General features: G+C 35.4%; 1 protein-coding gene across 23 annotated transcripts in view; it reads right to left on the bottom strand.

Annotated features, from left to right (window-relative positions):
- Positions 1-19,204, bottom strand: part of ARHGAP32 (Rho GTPase activating protein 32) — a 319,968-nt gene that overhangs the window by 73,345 nt on the left and 227,419 nt on the right. For all 23 annotated transcript variants that reach the window (XM_076002670.1, XM_076002671.1, XM_020286787.2 and 20 more), the window contains 2 exons: positions 17,876-17,953; positions 737-818 (listed from right to left, as the gene is read on the bottom strand). In XM_076002670.1, the coding sequence (XP_075858785.1) occupies positions 737-818; positions 17,876-17,953 (160 nt within the window). The remainder of the gene's footprint in view (positions 1-736; positions 819-17,875; positions 17,954-19,204) is intronic.

The raw sequence follows: 19,204 nt of genomic DNA, 5'->3' as shown, positions 1-19,204 counted from the left end.
TTCTCCTTTTATTGGGAGGAGGGAAAGGGTAGAAAAAATATAATATAACTGCAAAAAATAAATTTCATTGCTTCCTCTTTCCTCTAAAATTTTTTAGTCTTTGTTTTTATTTTCTTTTAAAAAATTTATATCAGATCAGAAATTTCTCGAATAGGTATTCTGTAGAACCTTGCCCTGATTAAATCACCCCAATAAACACAAAAATTTCCACTTTTTCTAAAACCCTGCAATACTGCTTTACTTTTTTGTAAAATATTCTATATATTTATGTAGCACTGTAAATATACTATATAAGTAGTAAGAAATGGTATTTATAATAGTTTGGCTGTTTATAGGCACTATTAAAATATAAATATAATATATATCTATTAATTTCCAGTTAATCATACCATCACCATGCTAGTTATTTACACCTATTATTGTTTTTATCATTTTATTTATTAATAAGCTATACTCCTACTTATAATTATAAAAGCAAATAATGACAAAGCTTAATAGAGCACATAATTGTTTTAAATTTTTTAAAAATTTAAATGAATGTAGAACTTTGTGAAATGATCAACAGAAAAATAAGAACACATTAAAAATCAAAACCATTAAAATGAAGAATATATAAAATTAAGAATGTCAATAAATGCAAAGAATAGTAAAACTATCTAGGTATTTGGCTAGAAGAGAAAATCTCTATCTCTGAGCTACTGATAAAATAACCACACTAATGAAAAAGTGTACTCACCTGGTTTTGGCACTGAGTTGGTCACTGACTGGGGAACTTTTTGGTTAATTAACTCAACACAGTGTCCAGGGAAGAGTCCCACCTGAAGAAAAGCAATGAAGAGAGAATCTAAACCAGCAACCAGACTAATATGTGAACACTGCCAATTCAATTCCAGTAATTCCACAGTCCCTCCCAAATGGGCCTATTATTCCAAGATTCTAAATAACAGATGATGCCAATTACACAAACAAATAATAAAACAATCTGTTGCTATGAGTAGTCAAGAGTTATGTTATTTGTCCAAATATCTAAGTCTGCTTTTATAGTTTTAGTTTTTAATTTCCAAAACTGCTTTTTACATCAATTAAAAAATTGACTCTGAAAATAAGTTACGCATGCAGAAGGTAAAATTTTATCACTTAATAATTCACTCCGCTGAAATCTTAATATAGTTGTGTCAACATCTCTGTTGCCAACTTATGTTTACTGTCTTCTCTAAGTTTTTTTAATATCAATGCTAAACCACAATTCAAATTTTTTGTGAATGTTCTCTTCAGTCTTCCACAGGTTTTACGAAAAGATAACGTGACATGTGACTTTTTGAAACAAAACGGTCATGTAAAATCCTAGTATTCACTGCTGTAAGAAAGCTAAGAGAGCACAGATAAGAGGCAAAACAAAAGAGAAGAACCAGCCAATGGCAACAGACTCTGGCTTTGAAAAACACACAAAATTGACCTTGTAGCAAAACTGCTTTCATGGCTTGTTAGTAACATTACTTGTTAGAATCCTAACAAGTTGTATTAGGAAATACTGAGTTCTAGATCATCCAGAGATACTGTATAGCCAAAAGAATAAATATAGAGATAAACAGCCTGGAAACAAAAGTAAAAAAGAAATCTTTACCAATATTTATAGATGTTTCCTTAGATAGGAATATAAATGGGCTGCCATGCAGCAGATGTTAAAGCTGAAACATGAAAACTACATCACTTTATATATCCCTCTGTTGACAGACTCCGGGGAAAAGTGGGATAGTCTTCCAAGAGCATGATTCATCATGAAGTTCTGAGCTGTGTAATTTCCATTTGTGTGGGATTATTTTCAAATACTCATTTGCTGCATTCTTATTTCAATTTCTAAATCAATATTCTATGGTCATTCTTAAAATTATGAAGATATAACTAGTTATCATGAGCTGAAAAAGGGTTATTACTATCAGTTTTGTTCAAAAGATTTGGATTTGGGATTGTTAAAGCCCCATGCACTGCCTTCCAAAATGATGCTTTAAGTATTTGTTTTATTAGTGAAATTCCATAGCATAGTCTACTCAACTTTCTATTTTACTAAATGAGTAGAAATTCTTCCAAGATTCGTTAGACCTAGGTAAGAATCAACTTGAAAATCTTCATTTTCTCTTATGTAAGTCAATTATCATGAAAGGGCTTATGAGGCATTGGTTAACAGGGTAGCCTCAAGAGTAAGCAGGTCTGAGTTCTATCCTAGATCTAGATTGTGTGTGTAACTTAGCTTGTTTGTGTTTTAGTTTCTTTATCTAAACGTGTGTGATACTAATAATACCTACCTCATAAGAGTTCTTATGAGAATTAAACAGATTAATGTAAGATGCATATAGTAAGCACCAGTTAAATGTTATCTGTTATTATTCCAGTGTGTTGGCCACCAGAAGACCTAGAGGGCTCTAGCTCCTCCATCAAATGGATGTGACACACATAATACCATCTTTTGCGTGTGTCTGCTTAAGTTTCCTCACTCTCAAATATTATTCTTTCATAAAATCCCATTTCATTTCACTGCATTAACATCTGCAATTTGCCAAAGAGAAAGACCAGGTTGTAAACTTAGCTCACTCATTTCCTAGGCTCTGTGATCTGGAGCAAATTGCTTAATATCTGTCTTAGTTTCCTAATTTGTAACATTAGGGATAACACTACCTATACCTCAAGAGTTTATGTGAAAGTACCTAACTTAGTTTCTAAACTTGAGTATCTTTCAGCAAATAAAAACAAGTTTTCCATCACTTCCTCACAAAGACTGAACAAAGCTTAATGAACTTTTCAGGGAACTGTATTTATAATAGTTACATCTTCACCTTTTAAATATGTCACAATATGTTAGGCTTAGGTATATAGGGGAAATGCTATTGTATGCTATATAGAGGTCTACAGCAGGCTCATCCAATGCTTAACTCCAATACCTGCCCTCTTGTCTCACTTAGTTATAAAGTGTAATATTACTAAACATTAGCTTAACTATCCAGTTTCCCAACGGCCTGTATCCAGGTGAAGCCAAGGTACACATAAACACAATGCTGCTGCTGCTACTATCCTTTCGTCTGTGAATTCAAGTATCATGATGGGATCTGTAGTAGCCATCATTTGATCATATATGAAAGGCCAAGAAGATCTAAGAAACTTTGCCTACCATCATTAAGCTGCTAACTCAAAAGTAGCAATCAGCTACCCTTCTTGTTTACTTTTCTGCTTCTTAAGCCAAAAAGCATTCCTAACATTCAAGGAGTCTCATTGGAAAGACTCTGTGGTTGACCACTTGAACTTTCAACTCAGTACCCTTAATTTCTTGCAATATTAATCTTCTGCCAAACCAATCCAACAAACCCCCAAAACTAAATCAATATATATCTATACTTGCACGTCCATGCATTGCTGGAGAAAAATCACATCCCTGAGGAAATGTGAACCAATGCAAATTCATAGTCTACTGTCCTAAAAATCCTACTTATGTTTTCTCACTTCCCAAACATTCTTAGAGAACCTACTCTTTCTTAGGGTTTCTGCCCAATCTGAACCCCAGACCTCTGCCAACACCATCCTAGCATAGTTGATCAGACCACAAGTCAATGAGTCAATTAGATTGTCTCTTATCATTTTGGAACTAGGTCCAAATCCCCATTGAGTTGTTAGAATTAGAAAAAAATTTTTCATAACAAATAGGAGGAGGAGACAGGCAGCAGCTGCTACATAATGAAAGAAGCAAAAACTAGAAGAAAATCCCTCAATTCCTTATTTTCCAGTTCCTGGAAAATTACTTCTGGTACATTTAGTTTTTTGCATTTGGTTCTTTGAGATATTCAGACTTATGTCTCCTCCCACTCCCCACTCTCCCTTTATGTTCCCCCCAAAACACCACACTGCTTCTGGTTTCTTTTCCTCGTTTATACTGTCCCCTTAAATGTCAACTCCCTAATTGCCATTAACAAATTATTCTTAGTGGTTAGATACTTGAGAGTCAGATACAAGGTCAGAAATCAGGTTATAAATCTGGGAGTCAGGTATATATATATGTTGGTACAGTTGAATACCAACATATATATATATACTTGAATATATGAATAAGACAGCATGGGACAAAGAACATAGAATGAGAACACAGTCTAACGACAAACTTCAGAGGTCTAGTAGAGAAGGATGCCCTGGCAAAGGACACTGAGAAGATAGGAGAAACTTAAGAGTGTCCTGTCAAATCAGCCAAGAGAAGAAAGTGTCAGAAAAAGAGAAATCAGATACTGATGAGAGTTTAAGAGGAGTTGTTGAGAAAAAATGATTGAGGAATTAATGAGATGTAGCTCATAAGACCATTATTTTATTGTATAGCCCTATATTACTATATTAAAGACAGAAACAGGAGTTTGCAGGGTTTTGCCCTGAAGGAATGCGTGAACTCAAAGGTTTACTTATCAGAGGCTGCTATCAAGGGAGGGCTCTCATGGCTCCAGTAGGGATGTTTTCCAGGAAGGCTTCCCAGTACCTCAAAATCTGTGAGCTTCCCTGTTTCCCTGAAAGACAAGGCAAGGCAAATATGGCTCACAGGATGGGAGCCAGAGACAACGAATGTCCTTTGCCCAGAGACATGCCCCTGTGTTATAAACAACCTGATTTATAGACATGGGTTTTCTGCTCTTTCCTGACTATCTGCCTCTAAGTCCACAATAACTAAATCAAAGAAATACAGGTCACTATACCTCTTTTGTTATGCCTTTGTTAATTGACAACTCCCTCTTAGAACTCAGAGGTTAGTCCCTGAAAGACTTTGTACCTGTTTGTTCACCTAGATAGATTAGAACTTGTTAAAAGCCCTTTGAGAAGACTTTTGACCCCAACCTACTGCCTGTATCCCATAGCAACTGCATTCCCTGGTATGTAAATGTGTTACCCTGACAACTGGTAATTGATATCTGTGATTATAAAAACCTGTGTGAATCTAACCATATTGCTGGACGTTCATGGAAAATGTCCAGTCTCCTGAGTATCCTGCTGTTATATCTGATATTTTTATATAAAATTATAAACTATACCTTAGTCTCTATGTATTCTTTTATTCTATTTCCTATCAATTTCCTTATCTTCTGCAGCAACTCCTATCTAAGGGACTTGGCTCTGTGGGGAGAAGTAGCTAATCTCTTCGCGGGCCTGCCTCAACTCTCCCCCACAAGGAGTAATGAAGTATCCATTTTTTCATTAAGCCAGAAACCACTATCAATAAAAGAGAAGAAAACAAAGATAAAGGGTTTAAAAATTAATTTGTAATAAGCAAATATAATGATGGCTCTAGAATCTAGGCTGGATAAGGATAGTGGAGGCAGAAAGTGGGTAATAGGCGAAAACTGAAAGGAACAATGGAATGGACAATATTAAGCATAATATTGAGTACTGAGCATAATTGTTTACTATATAGTAAGTAACTGAGGAGACTGAATTTCTTTTCTCCATTAGTGCAATGAAGTATCAAATAAGACAAAATAGATCATAGTTGCTATAAAATTTTAATCAATTTGATTTACCTTTTCACCCTGGAAGCAATAAGAAGATAGAGAAGGTACTGTAAGTTGAAGGACACATAGATAAAAAGACACAAGAGTAGAAAAGAGCAACCCGTGCAATGAGGGGAGAAATAATAGTTAAATTAGGCAGGAACATCTGGTTTATAAAATAGAGTAGTGGAAAATAAGACTGGAAAATCCGAATAAGGTCAGAGACTATGGATGGTCTTTTATGTTATCACAAGAACTTTGAAGTTTCTTCTCTAGGAAATGAAAGAGATAAATTTTGAGCAGAAGAGAAGGGCTGGAACAGGTATGATATAGGAAGAAAACTCTAGTAGCAATGCATACCTTTCAAGATGGAAGGAAGGAAGGAAGATAAGCAGGACAAGACTTTAGGAATTTACAAAAATAGAATAGGAAAGATAATAAAAAACCTATAATATGAAAATGGCATGAAGAATATGAATGTAAAAGACATAGGTAGAAAAGACAGAAACTGTCAACTGGATTGAATCCATAAACAAAGTTAAGTCATAGATGCCTCTGTTGTTTTTCTTTCTACCTTTATTGAGGTATAATTGACAAAGAATAAACTGTACATATTTAAAATGTACATTCTGATAAGTTCTTACATGTACCATGAAACTATTACCACAATCAAGATCATGAATGTATTCATCAACCTCAAAGTTTCCTTGTATCCCTTTGGAATGTCTGTTTTCCCCGCTACTCTCCCCTCCCATCCCTGCTCCCCAGGCAACCACTGATCTACTTTCTATCATTATACATTACTTTGCATTTCCTATACTTTTATATGATGGCGTCACACAGTATGCACTCTTTTGTTGTCTGTCTTCCCTTCATGCAGCATAATTATTTTGAGGATCATTCATCATGTTGCTATAGGTATCAATAGTCCATTCCTTTTTATTCCTAAGTAATATTCCATTGTATGGATACCACCATCCACTAACCTGTTGTTGACAGATACTAGGTTGTTTCCATTTTTAGACTATTAAGCTGCTACAAGCATTCACATAGAGTTTTCAAATGGACACAGGTTTTTTCTCTTGGGTAAATACCTACAAGTGAAATGGCTAGATCAGATATCAAGTGTACGGTAAATCCTCACTTAACATCATTGGTAGGTTCTTGGAAACTGCAACTTTAAATGAACTGACGTACTGCATGTCTGCAGTATAAACTTAACTCATTTGTATCAATTAGCCTATGGCAGAATTGGTTTCATTATGTATGTCCTCCTTTCACTTAAATTCGTCGTTTCCAACGTTAAGTGACTTACTGTATGTTTAAGAAACTGCCATACTGTTTTCCAAGTTGGCTGTGGCACTTATATTCCCAGCAGTCCCAATTCCTCCACATCCTTGCCATTCTAACAACTATGAAGCAATATATCATTGTGGCTTTAACTTGCATTTCTCTACTGACTATTGATGTTGAGTATCTCTTTATGTGTTTATTTACCATTCATACATCCTTTTGATGATGTGTCTGTTCCAATCTTTGCCTATTTTTTATATCGAGTTCTGTGTCCTTATTAAGTTTGAAGTTTTGAGAGATTTTTGGTTTCTGTAGTTTGTTTGAGACAGAGTCTCACTCTGTTGCCCCAGCTAGAGTGCAGTGGTATCATCATAGCTCACAGAAACCTCAAACTCTTGATCTCAAGTAATCCTCCTGCCTCAACCTCCCGAATAGCTGAGACTACAAGGGTGCACACCACCATTCCCAGTAAGTCCTTTGTCAGATATAATCACTGGAAATATTTTCTCTCAAACTGTGATTTGTGTTTTATTCTCTTAACATCTTTCAAAGAGCAGAAATTTTATTTATACATTTTGGTGAAATTCAATTTATCATTTTTACAAATTCTTCTTTTGATGTTACATTTAAGAAATCTTGGCCTAATCCAAAGTCACAAAAGTTTTCCCATATGTTTTCTCCTAGAATTTTTATAGTTTATGGTTTATATTAGGTATATGTCCATTTTGAGTTAATTTTGCAGATGATGAAAGAAATAAAGTTATTTTGGAGATATATGATATCCAATTGTTCCACTGTCATTTGTAAAATGGACCATGTTTCTTCACTGAATTGACTTTGGAATCTTGTTCATCAGTCATCCATGTACATATGGATCTATTTTAGGATACTTTTGTGTTGCAATGATCTACTAATCTATCTTTCCACCAACACTACACTCTATTGATACTGTAGCTTTATAATAAATTTTCAATTATTGTTACTTCTCTAGCTTCGTTCTTTTTCAAACTTGTTTTGACTGTTCTAGGTACTCTGCATTTCCATATGAATTAATCCGTTTGTCAATTTCTACACAGAGTTTGCTGGGATTTGGATTCAGATCAATTTGGGAAGAAATGACATCTTAACAATATAAAGTCTTCCAAATCATAAACACAGTATATCTCCCCACCTATTTGGGTCTTTAATTTCTCTCAGCATTGTTTTATAGTTTTCTGTATATAGATCAGTTGCATCTTTTTTTCAGATACATCCATAAGTATTTCATATTTTTGATGCCATTATAAATGCGTTTTATTATATTTTATGACTAGTGTTAATGCTGCTGGTCTGTTGATTACATTTAGAGTGACAAGGTCCTCAAGTAATTGTCTCAAGTATTTATATTTAAATATATATTATGTATTTTAAATATATAAATTACTTTTCTTTTATATTTCCTTCACATGTGAATATTTATATTGATTTTTTGAAATTGTATATTAATGTAGGTAGTTATATTATTTGTGAATTTCATTTCAGAATCATAAGAAGGGATTTTAGAAATAAAGAGAGGGTATAGGGCTTGATGACATTAAGAACTACTGCCCTAAGCCATTTTGTCAACAATTTCCACGAAACTGTATATTTAAGCATCACCTGGTAATACATATTCTGATGTCATAAATTAACAAAATGCTATCAAGCAGCAAAATATCTCTAAGTATCAATGACAACTGTTAACAGCACTAATAAGAAAAATAAAAACAGCAGCAACAAATAAAGAAAATAAATTAAGAAAATTTACACATTTCTGTGATCCAAAGGCGAGGAAAAAGTATAAAATTCATCATGCCTGTGTTATGGTCTTGGCTATACCACGTACTTACTGTCTTTGCAAAACCGAACAATTTATTTCAATTCTTTTGTCTCCAGATTTCTATCATTTTAAAATGACAGTTTAGAACCAGATGGTCCACTATCAGCTTTCCTACTATAGAAATCTATGATTCACACAAGTAAACACTTAGGAGCCACTACTATTCATTAAATTACTGCTATGATCTATTGTTTGTCCAAAATGCCTAGATTTCAATCTAAGCTCTGCACTAGACAGCAGAATAACAATAGGCTATTTGTTTAACCTACAATGCTTTAGTGTCCTAATCTGTAAAATGAGATAATAATGGTACCTTCTTCATAGAGTTGTGAGAATTAAAGTTTAATGGAAAGCAATTTGAACAGAAGACATAAGAAGGACTCAAGAAATGTTAGCAAATACTTTTTATGCAATACCACATATGCTCTCCTTTTGAAATTACGTAACATTACAGATGAAAATTTACAGTGTAATATGTTTTCCCATTAATTTTTTTTTTTTTTGGAGACAGAGTCTCGCTTTGTTGCCCAGGCTAGAGTGAGTGCCGTGGCGTCGGCCTAGCTCACAGCAACCTCAGGCTCCTGGGCTCAAGCAATCCTGCTGCCTCAGCCTCCCAAGTAGCTGGGACTACAGGCATGCGCTACCATGCCTGGCTAATTTTTTCTATATATATTAGTTGGCCAATTAATTTCTTTCTATTTATAGTAGAGACGGGGTCTCGCTCTTGCTCAGGCTGGTTTCGAACTCCTGAGCTCAGAGCAATCCGCCCGCCTCAGCCTCCCAGAGTGCTAGGATTACAGGCATGAGCCACCGCACCCGGCCTGTTTTCCCATTAATTAACAGTAGAGGAAATATTTTGTTGTATTCGATTTTGAGTAATATAAAGGTATAGCTTTGGATTCCAGGGTATTACATTAATATGATGGTTTTATATAAGCAAATAAATTGCCTTCCTCCATTAAACTACTAGAGGGTACAGGGTTTCTGAAGAGCTGCCCTTTGGGATAAAGAAAATTTTTCTGACAATAAATTATTTGGAATCACATTAAACCCTTGAGGTAAGAAAATTTTTATTGTCTAAGAACCATTTCTCTGATATTTATGCACAAAACCACAAAACATTCTGGGCTAACTACGAAAAAATAAAACAGCTGATCCTTGGTCATCTTATGAAGAACCAACAGAACATGAGCTGCCTAAAATTCAGTCACTCTCTAAATGCGATTTTATCCAGTAGATGAACGATATCCCAAACATGTTACAAAGGGAGATTTTTCTGGGAGGAGGAACAGAACAATTGCTTAACTGTGTTTTACTGCTCCCTTTATTTGTGCACAGGATAAACAATGGGAGGCTGATCGACATTTTGTGCATAATAATCTCCTGAGAAACTTGTTAACATACAGACTCCTGACTCCATCCCCTGAGATTCTGAGGATCAATATCTAGTTTTAGCATTTTTCTCAGGTCACTGTTGCTAGTCAGTCCAAGATAAAGCTCTGAGAAACACTATACTAACCAAAAAAATCCTCAAAGATACATGTTATATTTGTGTAATGCCTTTTACCTAAGAAAGCAAGGCTCTCCAGGCCTCACCCCACATTTCTAACAATAGTCTACAGACAGGAATACAAATCTGATAATAATGCCAGTTAGTTTTTAAAAAGAAAAAAAAGGGCAGAGTTTTTCTTTTTTTTTCCTGAAGTACATTATATGATGAAACACCTCAGAAAATAAAGATAAAAGATTGAATATATTTCCTAGGTGACAAATAAAAAACACAGATTTTAGAATTTCAAATTACTGTGGTTAATATAATTTCACACTTCCTACTCCCAGAAGTTTAAGAAAAGAAAGAGAGTCATGGTGTAATTTAAACACATAGATGAACTTATCCTCTGTTCCCACAGCTAAATTATGGTCTGGGCTGGTGCACTCACACATTTCTACAAGGAACAGAACTCGGCACAATGCCGATCTTTACCAACCACCAGATGACCAGCAGAGTGTACCTACAGCACACATGGATAAAAAGACAGAGTCAGTTTCAGATCCTAGCCCACAACTACTAAAATAAAATGTTGGGGCTTAGGCCCTGGGGTTTGATATTGTTAACAGGTTCCCCAGTGATTCTTACATACACTAAAGTTTGAGAATCAGCAGGAAAGGGAGAGTAAAAAGAATTACTGATATTGGTAACCAAATAATGAAGATAGCAGTATAGCATCCTTAAGTATATTCAGTAAATGCTATTCCTTGGACTAGATTTGTTGGACTACTAAACACCTATTAGGATGGCTAAAATTTTTTTAAAACTGACAATTATCAAATGCTGGTGAGTTTGCCGAACAACAGAAACTCTCATTTATTGCTGGTAAGAACACAACATGAGCCACTTTGGAATACAGTGTAGTGGTTACCTAAGCATACTCTTAATATAGGATCTAGCAATCACATTCCTTGGTACTTACTCTAAGGACTTGAAAACTTATGTCCACAAAAAACCTGTGCACAGATGTGTACAGCAGCTTTATTCATAACTGACAAAAACATGGAAGCAACCAAGATGTCTTTCAGTGTATGAATGAATGAACTGTGGTACATCTAAAACACCAAATATTAATAATAGATAGTGATAAAAAGGAGCTATCAAGTCATGGAAAGACATGGAGGAATCTTAAAAGCATATTGCTAAGTAAAATAAGACAATCCGAAAAGGCTACAGACTATATGAGTATAATTATAGGATATTTTGGAAAAAGGAAAACTATGGAGACAGTATAACATCAGTGGTTATGCAGGGCTTGGGGGTAGGGAGTATGAACATGTGAAGCACAGATTTTTAAGGTGGTGAAACTGTTCAGTATGAAACTGTAATGGTGGATTCCTGTCATGCATATGCCAAAGCCCATCAAATGTATAATACTAAGAGTGAACCTACTGTAAAAGATGTGTGTTAGTTAATAACAGCATATCAATATTGGTTCATCAGTTATAGCAAAAAGCAAGCCTCAAAATCGTTTCAATAGCTGTGGGGTAGCATTTGAGACTATTTTTATCTATGTTATTCTGGCCCAGGTTTTCCTCAGCTCACTCTTCTACAGTGCTTACTCAGTGCTATGGGTAAACTCAGCTAATCAGCTGATTGTAATGATCAGCATTTTGCTGCTTCTGTTCTATGTACTATAGGGCAAGATGTGAATGACAGGGGAAACTGGGGGGTGGGTATTATATCAACCTGTGAACTATCTCCTCAATCATTTTGCAAACCTATAACTGTTCTAAAAATCAGGTCTATCAAATTATTTTTTTAAATAATAATAAATTAAAACAAAGTTACAACACAGCAACTACACAGCACCAGTTGACAGCAATATTAAGTTAAGGAAAGGCCTCCATTGAGACCTGTCATGCCCTGACAGCTGGCCAGAAAGTAAACAACACACACACATGACCTTGACAAAAGAAAAAGTGGAGTCCACGTAACAGAATACAAACACATCAAGCTGAGCAGAGCTGCAAATGCAGACACACAGGGCCCAGGCACTGACAACATGTTTCAGAAAGCTTCCCAGCAGCGCTCGAGAGCGTGACGACTCAGCTGACTTGGCCTCCCATGTAGGAAGCAGTGGCCACATCCTTGCTCCCCGCTTCTCTTGCTCTCCTGAGAGTGATCTGCACTAAATGATGACAATCCCCAGAAAACCACTCTCTTGGCCAAACCAATGTCTAGATGAGCCTCTTGTCTCCCCTATATTACTAGGGAAGCCAGCCTGCACCTCTGTGCTTCCTCCTTTGTGGTCTGCTGACAGAACCCAGTTTACAAAGTCCGCGTGTGACCAGAGCCAGTCAAGCCAGCTCACCAAGGTGGATGCTGTTCCACACCTGGCTAGATTAACTGGTTCCACTGACAAAAGCACCAACAGGTCATCTGGATCTGGAGACACATACGAGACTGCGCTCCTGTGTCACCTCCTCCAGGAAGCTCTCCTAGACCTCCCAGCAACTCCTGGTGAGTCCTGAACCTCCCCACTCATTGGAGAGATGCTGAACAGAGTACCAAGATCTGCTGGTCCTCCAAGTCCTGCCTGCCCTTGGCCTTGGAACCAGCCTGGCTCAGGCAGGGCCCTGCTCTTTATCAAGTCTGTGTCAGAGAGTGCCCCAGGAGCCTTCAGGCCAGGCCTAAAAGTGGCCCAACCCTCCTTTCCAACCAGGACTGTTGGTACCTATTATGTGCTGAATTGTGTCTCCCTAGAATTCATACGTTGAGTTCCTAATCCCTAACACCTCAGAATGTGGCCATAGTCATCCCTCAGCATACTCAGGGCACTGATTCCAGGACTCCTGCATAAACCAATATTGGCACATACTCAAGTGCCTCAGCGCTGCAGAACTTGCATATTCTAAAAGCAGTATATTCAGGTTTTACATCCCACAAATACTATGTTTTCCATCCAAGATTAATTGAAAAAATCTACAGATAACTGAACCTGCACAATTCAAACCCATGCTGTTCAAAGATCAACTGTATATTTAGAGATAGGCCTTTTACAGAGGTAATTAGGTTAAATAAGGTCATATGGGTGGGCCTTAATCTAACCTGACTGGTGTCCTTATAAGGGGAGAGGAGGTTGGGACACAGAAAACCACAAACACAGAGGCCATGGAAAGACACAGTGAGAAGGTAGCCTTCTATAAGCCAAGGAGAGAGAAAGACCTCAGAAGAAACCAAACCTCTGGCATTTTGACATCTAGCTTCCAGAATTATGAGAAAATAAATTCTGTTATTTCAAGATATCTAGTTTGTGCTATTTTGCATGGTAGCCCTAATAAACTAATAGAACCTAACAGACAAATGAAAGAATAAATGAACCTTACAAATAACCATGCCCAATAAAGGAAAAAAAAATCTCTCTTACACACACACAATATATGAGAATATTTGCATTCTGAATTTGTATCACCCACCTATATCAGAATACACAAAGTATAGTAATCATATATAATTTACATTAGAGAAATTTTAAAATCTAAATATTATCCTTCTAAAAGGTGTTACATAAAAATGACCTTATAAAGAACATGTTTCTCTAATAACTTTTAGACTATTAACTGACTTTTAAAAATTCAAATATTAGAACAGCTTTGATATAACATATCTACTACAAAAAGGAAGGTCCAGTGGTAACATAAATTAGTGGTTTTCATATCTACTGAGATCCCTCTGGGTTGTTGTAGGTAGCCTCGGAAAGCCAGCTTTGTGGGGTACAAGGCCCAGTGTGCCTCACTTGAACCAGTCAGGGCAGCTCCACTATTAACTTTTCTCATATGGAAATTCTGTGCAAGATTCTATTTGATTATTAATTTCACTGGGTTAAAAAAAAAGTATAAAAACTACTGGACTAAGATATTATTCCAGTTATTTCGAATTGGAAAATCAGGATATAAAAAGAGCTCTGGGGCCGGGCATGGTGGCTCACACCTATAATCCTAGCTCTCTGGGAGGTCGAGGCGGGAGGATCACTTGAGCTCAGGAGTTCGAGACCAGCCTGAGCAAGAGCGAGACCTGTCTTTACTAAAAATAGAAAAAATTAGCCAGGCATGGTAGTTCGTGCCTGCAGTCCCAGCTACTCGGGAAGCTCAGGCAGGAGGATCACCTGAGCCTAGGAGTTTGAGGTTGCTGTGATGCCACTGCAATCTAGCCTGGGCAAAAGAGTGAGACTATCAAAAAAAAAAAAAAAAAAAAAAGAGCTCTGATTTATACTTATCATATATATGGACAATTCTGATTATCTTCCTCTCTCAATAGAGTATCTCAGAGGGGCACATGTTTATAATTCAAAAATACCTAATAAGGGTAGGGAACATCATGAGGAGCCTAAATAGTTTTTCCCTGGCAAACAATTTATTAATCATCACATAAAAACATAACACACAGTAACAGCTATGTTTCTACCAGTAAACATGGTCACTTTGCAGTCCACAGTTGGTTAATCTTTACTACATTCCTTGCTAGTTGGGAAGGAAAGATGTTCCTTTCTATAGTATAGAAAACTGTGACAGAGAAAGTTAATAATCTGAGAGTGAATGTAGAAATCGTGTTTAGTGCTCTTTAGGCAATCCACAGCAGACCTGGATTTGAGTCCCTATTGCAGTAACTTACTGATTTAGCATCCTGGCTGTCTTCTCAGAAACTGTCTTCTTTCCATAAAAATGGGCATAATATCTACCTATAAGTTTGTGAAATTAAATTAAAGAAAACACTGCATGTGAAGTGCTGAGATGTACTTTGCAGGTAACAGATGCTCAACACCTCTCCCCTTTCACACTTTCCTGGCAATTAACCACATGCACTCTTACAAATGGACTAGTGTGTAGGAACAAGGAATGGTCAACTGTGTGAACTTCCCTTCAAATACTGGAGTCCTTTTTTAAAAAATGTTTGGTAGTCACATTTAAAGATTTATTCCTGGCTGCATGGACCCCACTGCCCCCACACAAACACAAACACACCAGCTCCTCTACTCACAGGCACACTCCAACATCACCCACAGAGATTCGGCTGCCTTTCTAAGACCAATCAAGATGGAAAATACCATTTTCCATGCTATTTTCCATTACCAATTTTTCATTATCAATTTCAAATTAATCCTTGAAGTTAAAAAATTTGTTTTTATTTTAAATAATTGGATTGGAAATAAATTAATTTTAACTAGTTTTAAACTAGTTAACTTATATTAACTTTCAAAAAAGTTTGTTTAGATAATTTGTGTGAGTCTCAATAAAATAGTTAAGAATATAAATCTATACCTAGAATAAAGTCAGTATTCAATAAATATTTACACAAATAAAGGGAAAATCTGTTACTATTTTTATAATCATAGAATTAAAATGTCAAGAAAGAATAGAGAGGTTATAAGTGGAACCCTCTGATTTTAAAGAGACTGAAGGCCAAAGAAAGCAAATGACTTTCTAAAGTTATATAAGAAAGTTAGTAGTGGCAAGACCAAAACATACCTTTCACTTCAAAGCCAAATTTGATTTTTGGTTATCTTTGAAAGCCTGAGGTCTACAGGTCATTTCCATTAACATGGAGAATTGACCCTTTAATAGGAAAATAGATAATTCCAGTCTTCTGTTTAGTTTTATATTTAATCAAAAGCACCTATTATTCATAGCAGTTAAGAAATGAGAGCACAGATGAAGGAGGACCCCAATAGTCCAAAGAAGGAAAGTTGTAATATAATTTTTCTGTATTTATTCACCAAATTAAATTGATATAGGTGGTTTTATAATAGAGAAAGGGATAAAATTAAATTTGTAAAACAAAAAACAGAATTATTTACATTTGAGAATCGATATTTATTGATCAAAAATTATACGTCAGGCCTGGTCTTAGTACTTTACATTTTTATCATTATACATTTAATCTTCATGACAACCCTGTGAGGTAAAGTTTAGTCCTGCAATCCCCATTTTACAAATGGGGAAACTGAGGCACAGTGAGTTATATAATTTTTCCAAGATAACACAGGATTAATACCCAGACAATGTGGCATGAGAATCCACACTCTTAACCACTACGCTGTGCTGTTTTAAATTATATTATTATTTTTTAATAAAATATATTTTATAAAAAGCTGATAATTTGTTTTTATTTAAGATGTAGGCCGGGCATGGTGGCTCACGCGTGTAATCCTAGCACTCTGGGAGGCCGAGGCAGGAGGATCGCTCAAAGTCAGGAGTTTGAGACCAGCCTGAGCAAGAGCGAGACCTCATCTCTACTAAAAAAATAGAAATAAAATTAATTGGCCAACTAAAAATATATGGAAAAAATTAGCCAGGCATGGTAGCGCATGCCTGTAGTCCCAGCTACTCAGGAGACTGAGGCAGAAGGATTGCTTGAGCCCAGGAGTCTGTGGTTGCTGTGAGCTAGGCTGACGCCACCACACTCTAGCCCAGGCAACAGAGTGAGACTCTGTCTCAAAAAAAAAAAAAAAAGATATAGTTAAAGTTCAGAAATGTTTTATATAATAGTTATCAAATTTCTAACTATATAGCATGTGCATGTTATTTATGTAGCATTTAAGTAACACTTTTCTAAGTAGAACATAAAAAACTACAGACTATATATTAAGGACATAATTTTAAGGCATTTTCACAGGCTCCTCTATGGATGGTTTTAAAAGATAAAAGAAAACCCATCTATTCTATGGAAATTAGTGCTAAGTCAATCCTAAAAGATGCCATTATCAGGTCTCAAATTTTTTAAGCTATATAGCAACCCCCTCTTCTCCATAGGGGTTATGTTCCATCCCAGTGGATGCCTAAAATTGCGATAGTACTGAATCCTAAATATACTTAGTTTTTCCCTATGTGTACGTACCTATGATAAAGTTTAATTATAGATTAGCACAATAAAATATTAACAATAACTAATAATGAAATAAAATAATTAAGTAAAATAATGGTTACTTGAACACAAGCACTGCAATCCCTCGACAGTCGATCTGGTAACTAGGAGGGCTACTAAGTGACTACCAGACAGGTGGCGTCTACATAATGGATACACTGGACAAAGGATGATTCAAGTCCGAAGTGGGACAGTGCAACATTTCATCATGCTACTCAGAATGGCATGCAGTTTAACACTTATGAATTGTTTATTTCTGGATTTTTCACTTAATGTTTTTAGACTGCGGTTGACCTTCAGTCACTGAAGCCTTGGAAAACAAAACCTCATATACGGGGTGGGGAGGACTACCGTATATGGAAAAAAGAAATGAAACTGCTTTAGATTCTGTTGTTCCACAATTAATACTAAGTTTACATTAACAATTACAGTACATTTTAATAGAAAAATATTAATCAAACTGACAATTCTGGAGCGAAAATATATGTGAATCATGATTGAAAACCAATGTTAAATGCAAGGCAGAGCAACAGGCTTGACAATCTAAAAGTGACCATCAGCTTGGAGACTCTATTAACATTTTGGTTACACTATAATTTAAAGATGAATAACAAGATAAAAAACCACCACCGTAGTGACTAGAAAAGCGAATCCAAGTCTAATATCATTATGATCATCTACATTTTTCTGTCATTGCAGACAGAAAGTCCACTGCCAATGCATCTTGTAAACAGAAGTATTACTGAAACATAAAGAAAATTGTTCTTTGAACTCTTCCACACCTCATTTTTTGTTGCCTACCTGAAATCCATGTTTGCCTCTCCACCATGTGCTTAACACTTTTGGGGGCATGTCAATGACAGAAACAATGTCTCCCACCTAGGAGAATCAAAATTTTAAATGGTTTTAGTTAAATTTTAAACCAACTGTTATATCTATAATTTTAATCTCAACTACAAAAGGGTAAAGGACTGTTTTGTGAGCTGGCTGATAATTTGTAGAAAAACATACTACTTCTTTTAAAAAATAATTTAATAATTTTACCATTTGTTAAGGACAGGTGTACAAAAAGTAAAGCAGCACAAAGACTGTAATCCAATTATCACATGTGCAGTCACTTCAGAATGCCAGATTTACAGCATAAGATTTTTTAATGTTAGGCATCATATCATTATCAATTCTGTTAAAATACTGTTATTGCTGTCACTGTAAGTGATCAGATTCACTTATAAAAGTTTTAAATATCACATTTAGAATAACAACAGCTTCTATTAATACTACATTCAGTGAGTGTTTACCATGTGCCAAGCACTGTACTGAGCTCTTGACATATCTATTTTACTTAATCATATAGAAAAAGGCCTAAGACGAGTATTCTTAGTAAGTGTAAAATTTGATGACGACTACCCTTCTTTCAGTAGATGGTACAACAGAACATTTCCACTTAAGAACTAATTTTCTTCACTGCAAAAGATAAACTATATGAGTTTATATAAACCTGTACAAATTCATAAATACAAAAATTACAATAGTTTTAATAATATATTCAAAAGAAGTTATATTCTTCAATTAAAATAAGTGCTGATATCTATGAAAAAACAGTTAAGTACTTCAGAGCAATGTTACTAACATACACTATAACACTTTAGGCATTTCTCTTTGCTTATTCACAACTGATCTTTCAAGACATGAATAAGCGATTTTCACAAAGCCATATTTGTTAATACACAGCATCATTCAAGCCCTACATTTCTTTCTCTACAGAACCTAAAAGTTTAGTTTGAGAACAGGTCAGATTCTATACAGTAAAAATTTATATTGATATTTCTTAAATTAAATAACTGTCAGCATTTTTTTTCTCTCTTCAGCCAATACATATTTTTAGAGGAAGAATTAATTCCCTTACTTTTATACTTGACAGCAAGAAATGTTCATTTCACCTCTCATCTGTTCTTTAACTCAATCTTTCAACAAATATTTTTTAAAAAGTATCATTGTTTTTAGGTACTAAAAACACAAAAACAAAAAAGAAACAGACCTTGCTTTCAAGAAACTCACTGAGATAAATAAGAGAACACTCATAGTTAAATGTAATGAGTAATATGTCAGAGATAAGCCATGAGACCAGTT

This window comes from Microcebus murinus, chromosome 4 (genome assembly GCF_040939455.1).
Source record: "Microcebus murinus isolate Inina chromosome 4, M.murinus_Inina_mat1.0, whole genome shotgun sequence".
NCBI classification, from domain to species: domain Eukaryota; kingdom Metazoa; phylum Chordata; class Mammalia; order Primates; family Cheirogaleidae; genus Microcebus; species Microcebus murinus.
The sequence above is the reverse complement of the archived record's forward strand: the minus strand, read 5'-3'. Positions and strand labels throughout refer to the sequence as shown.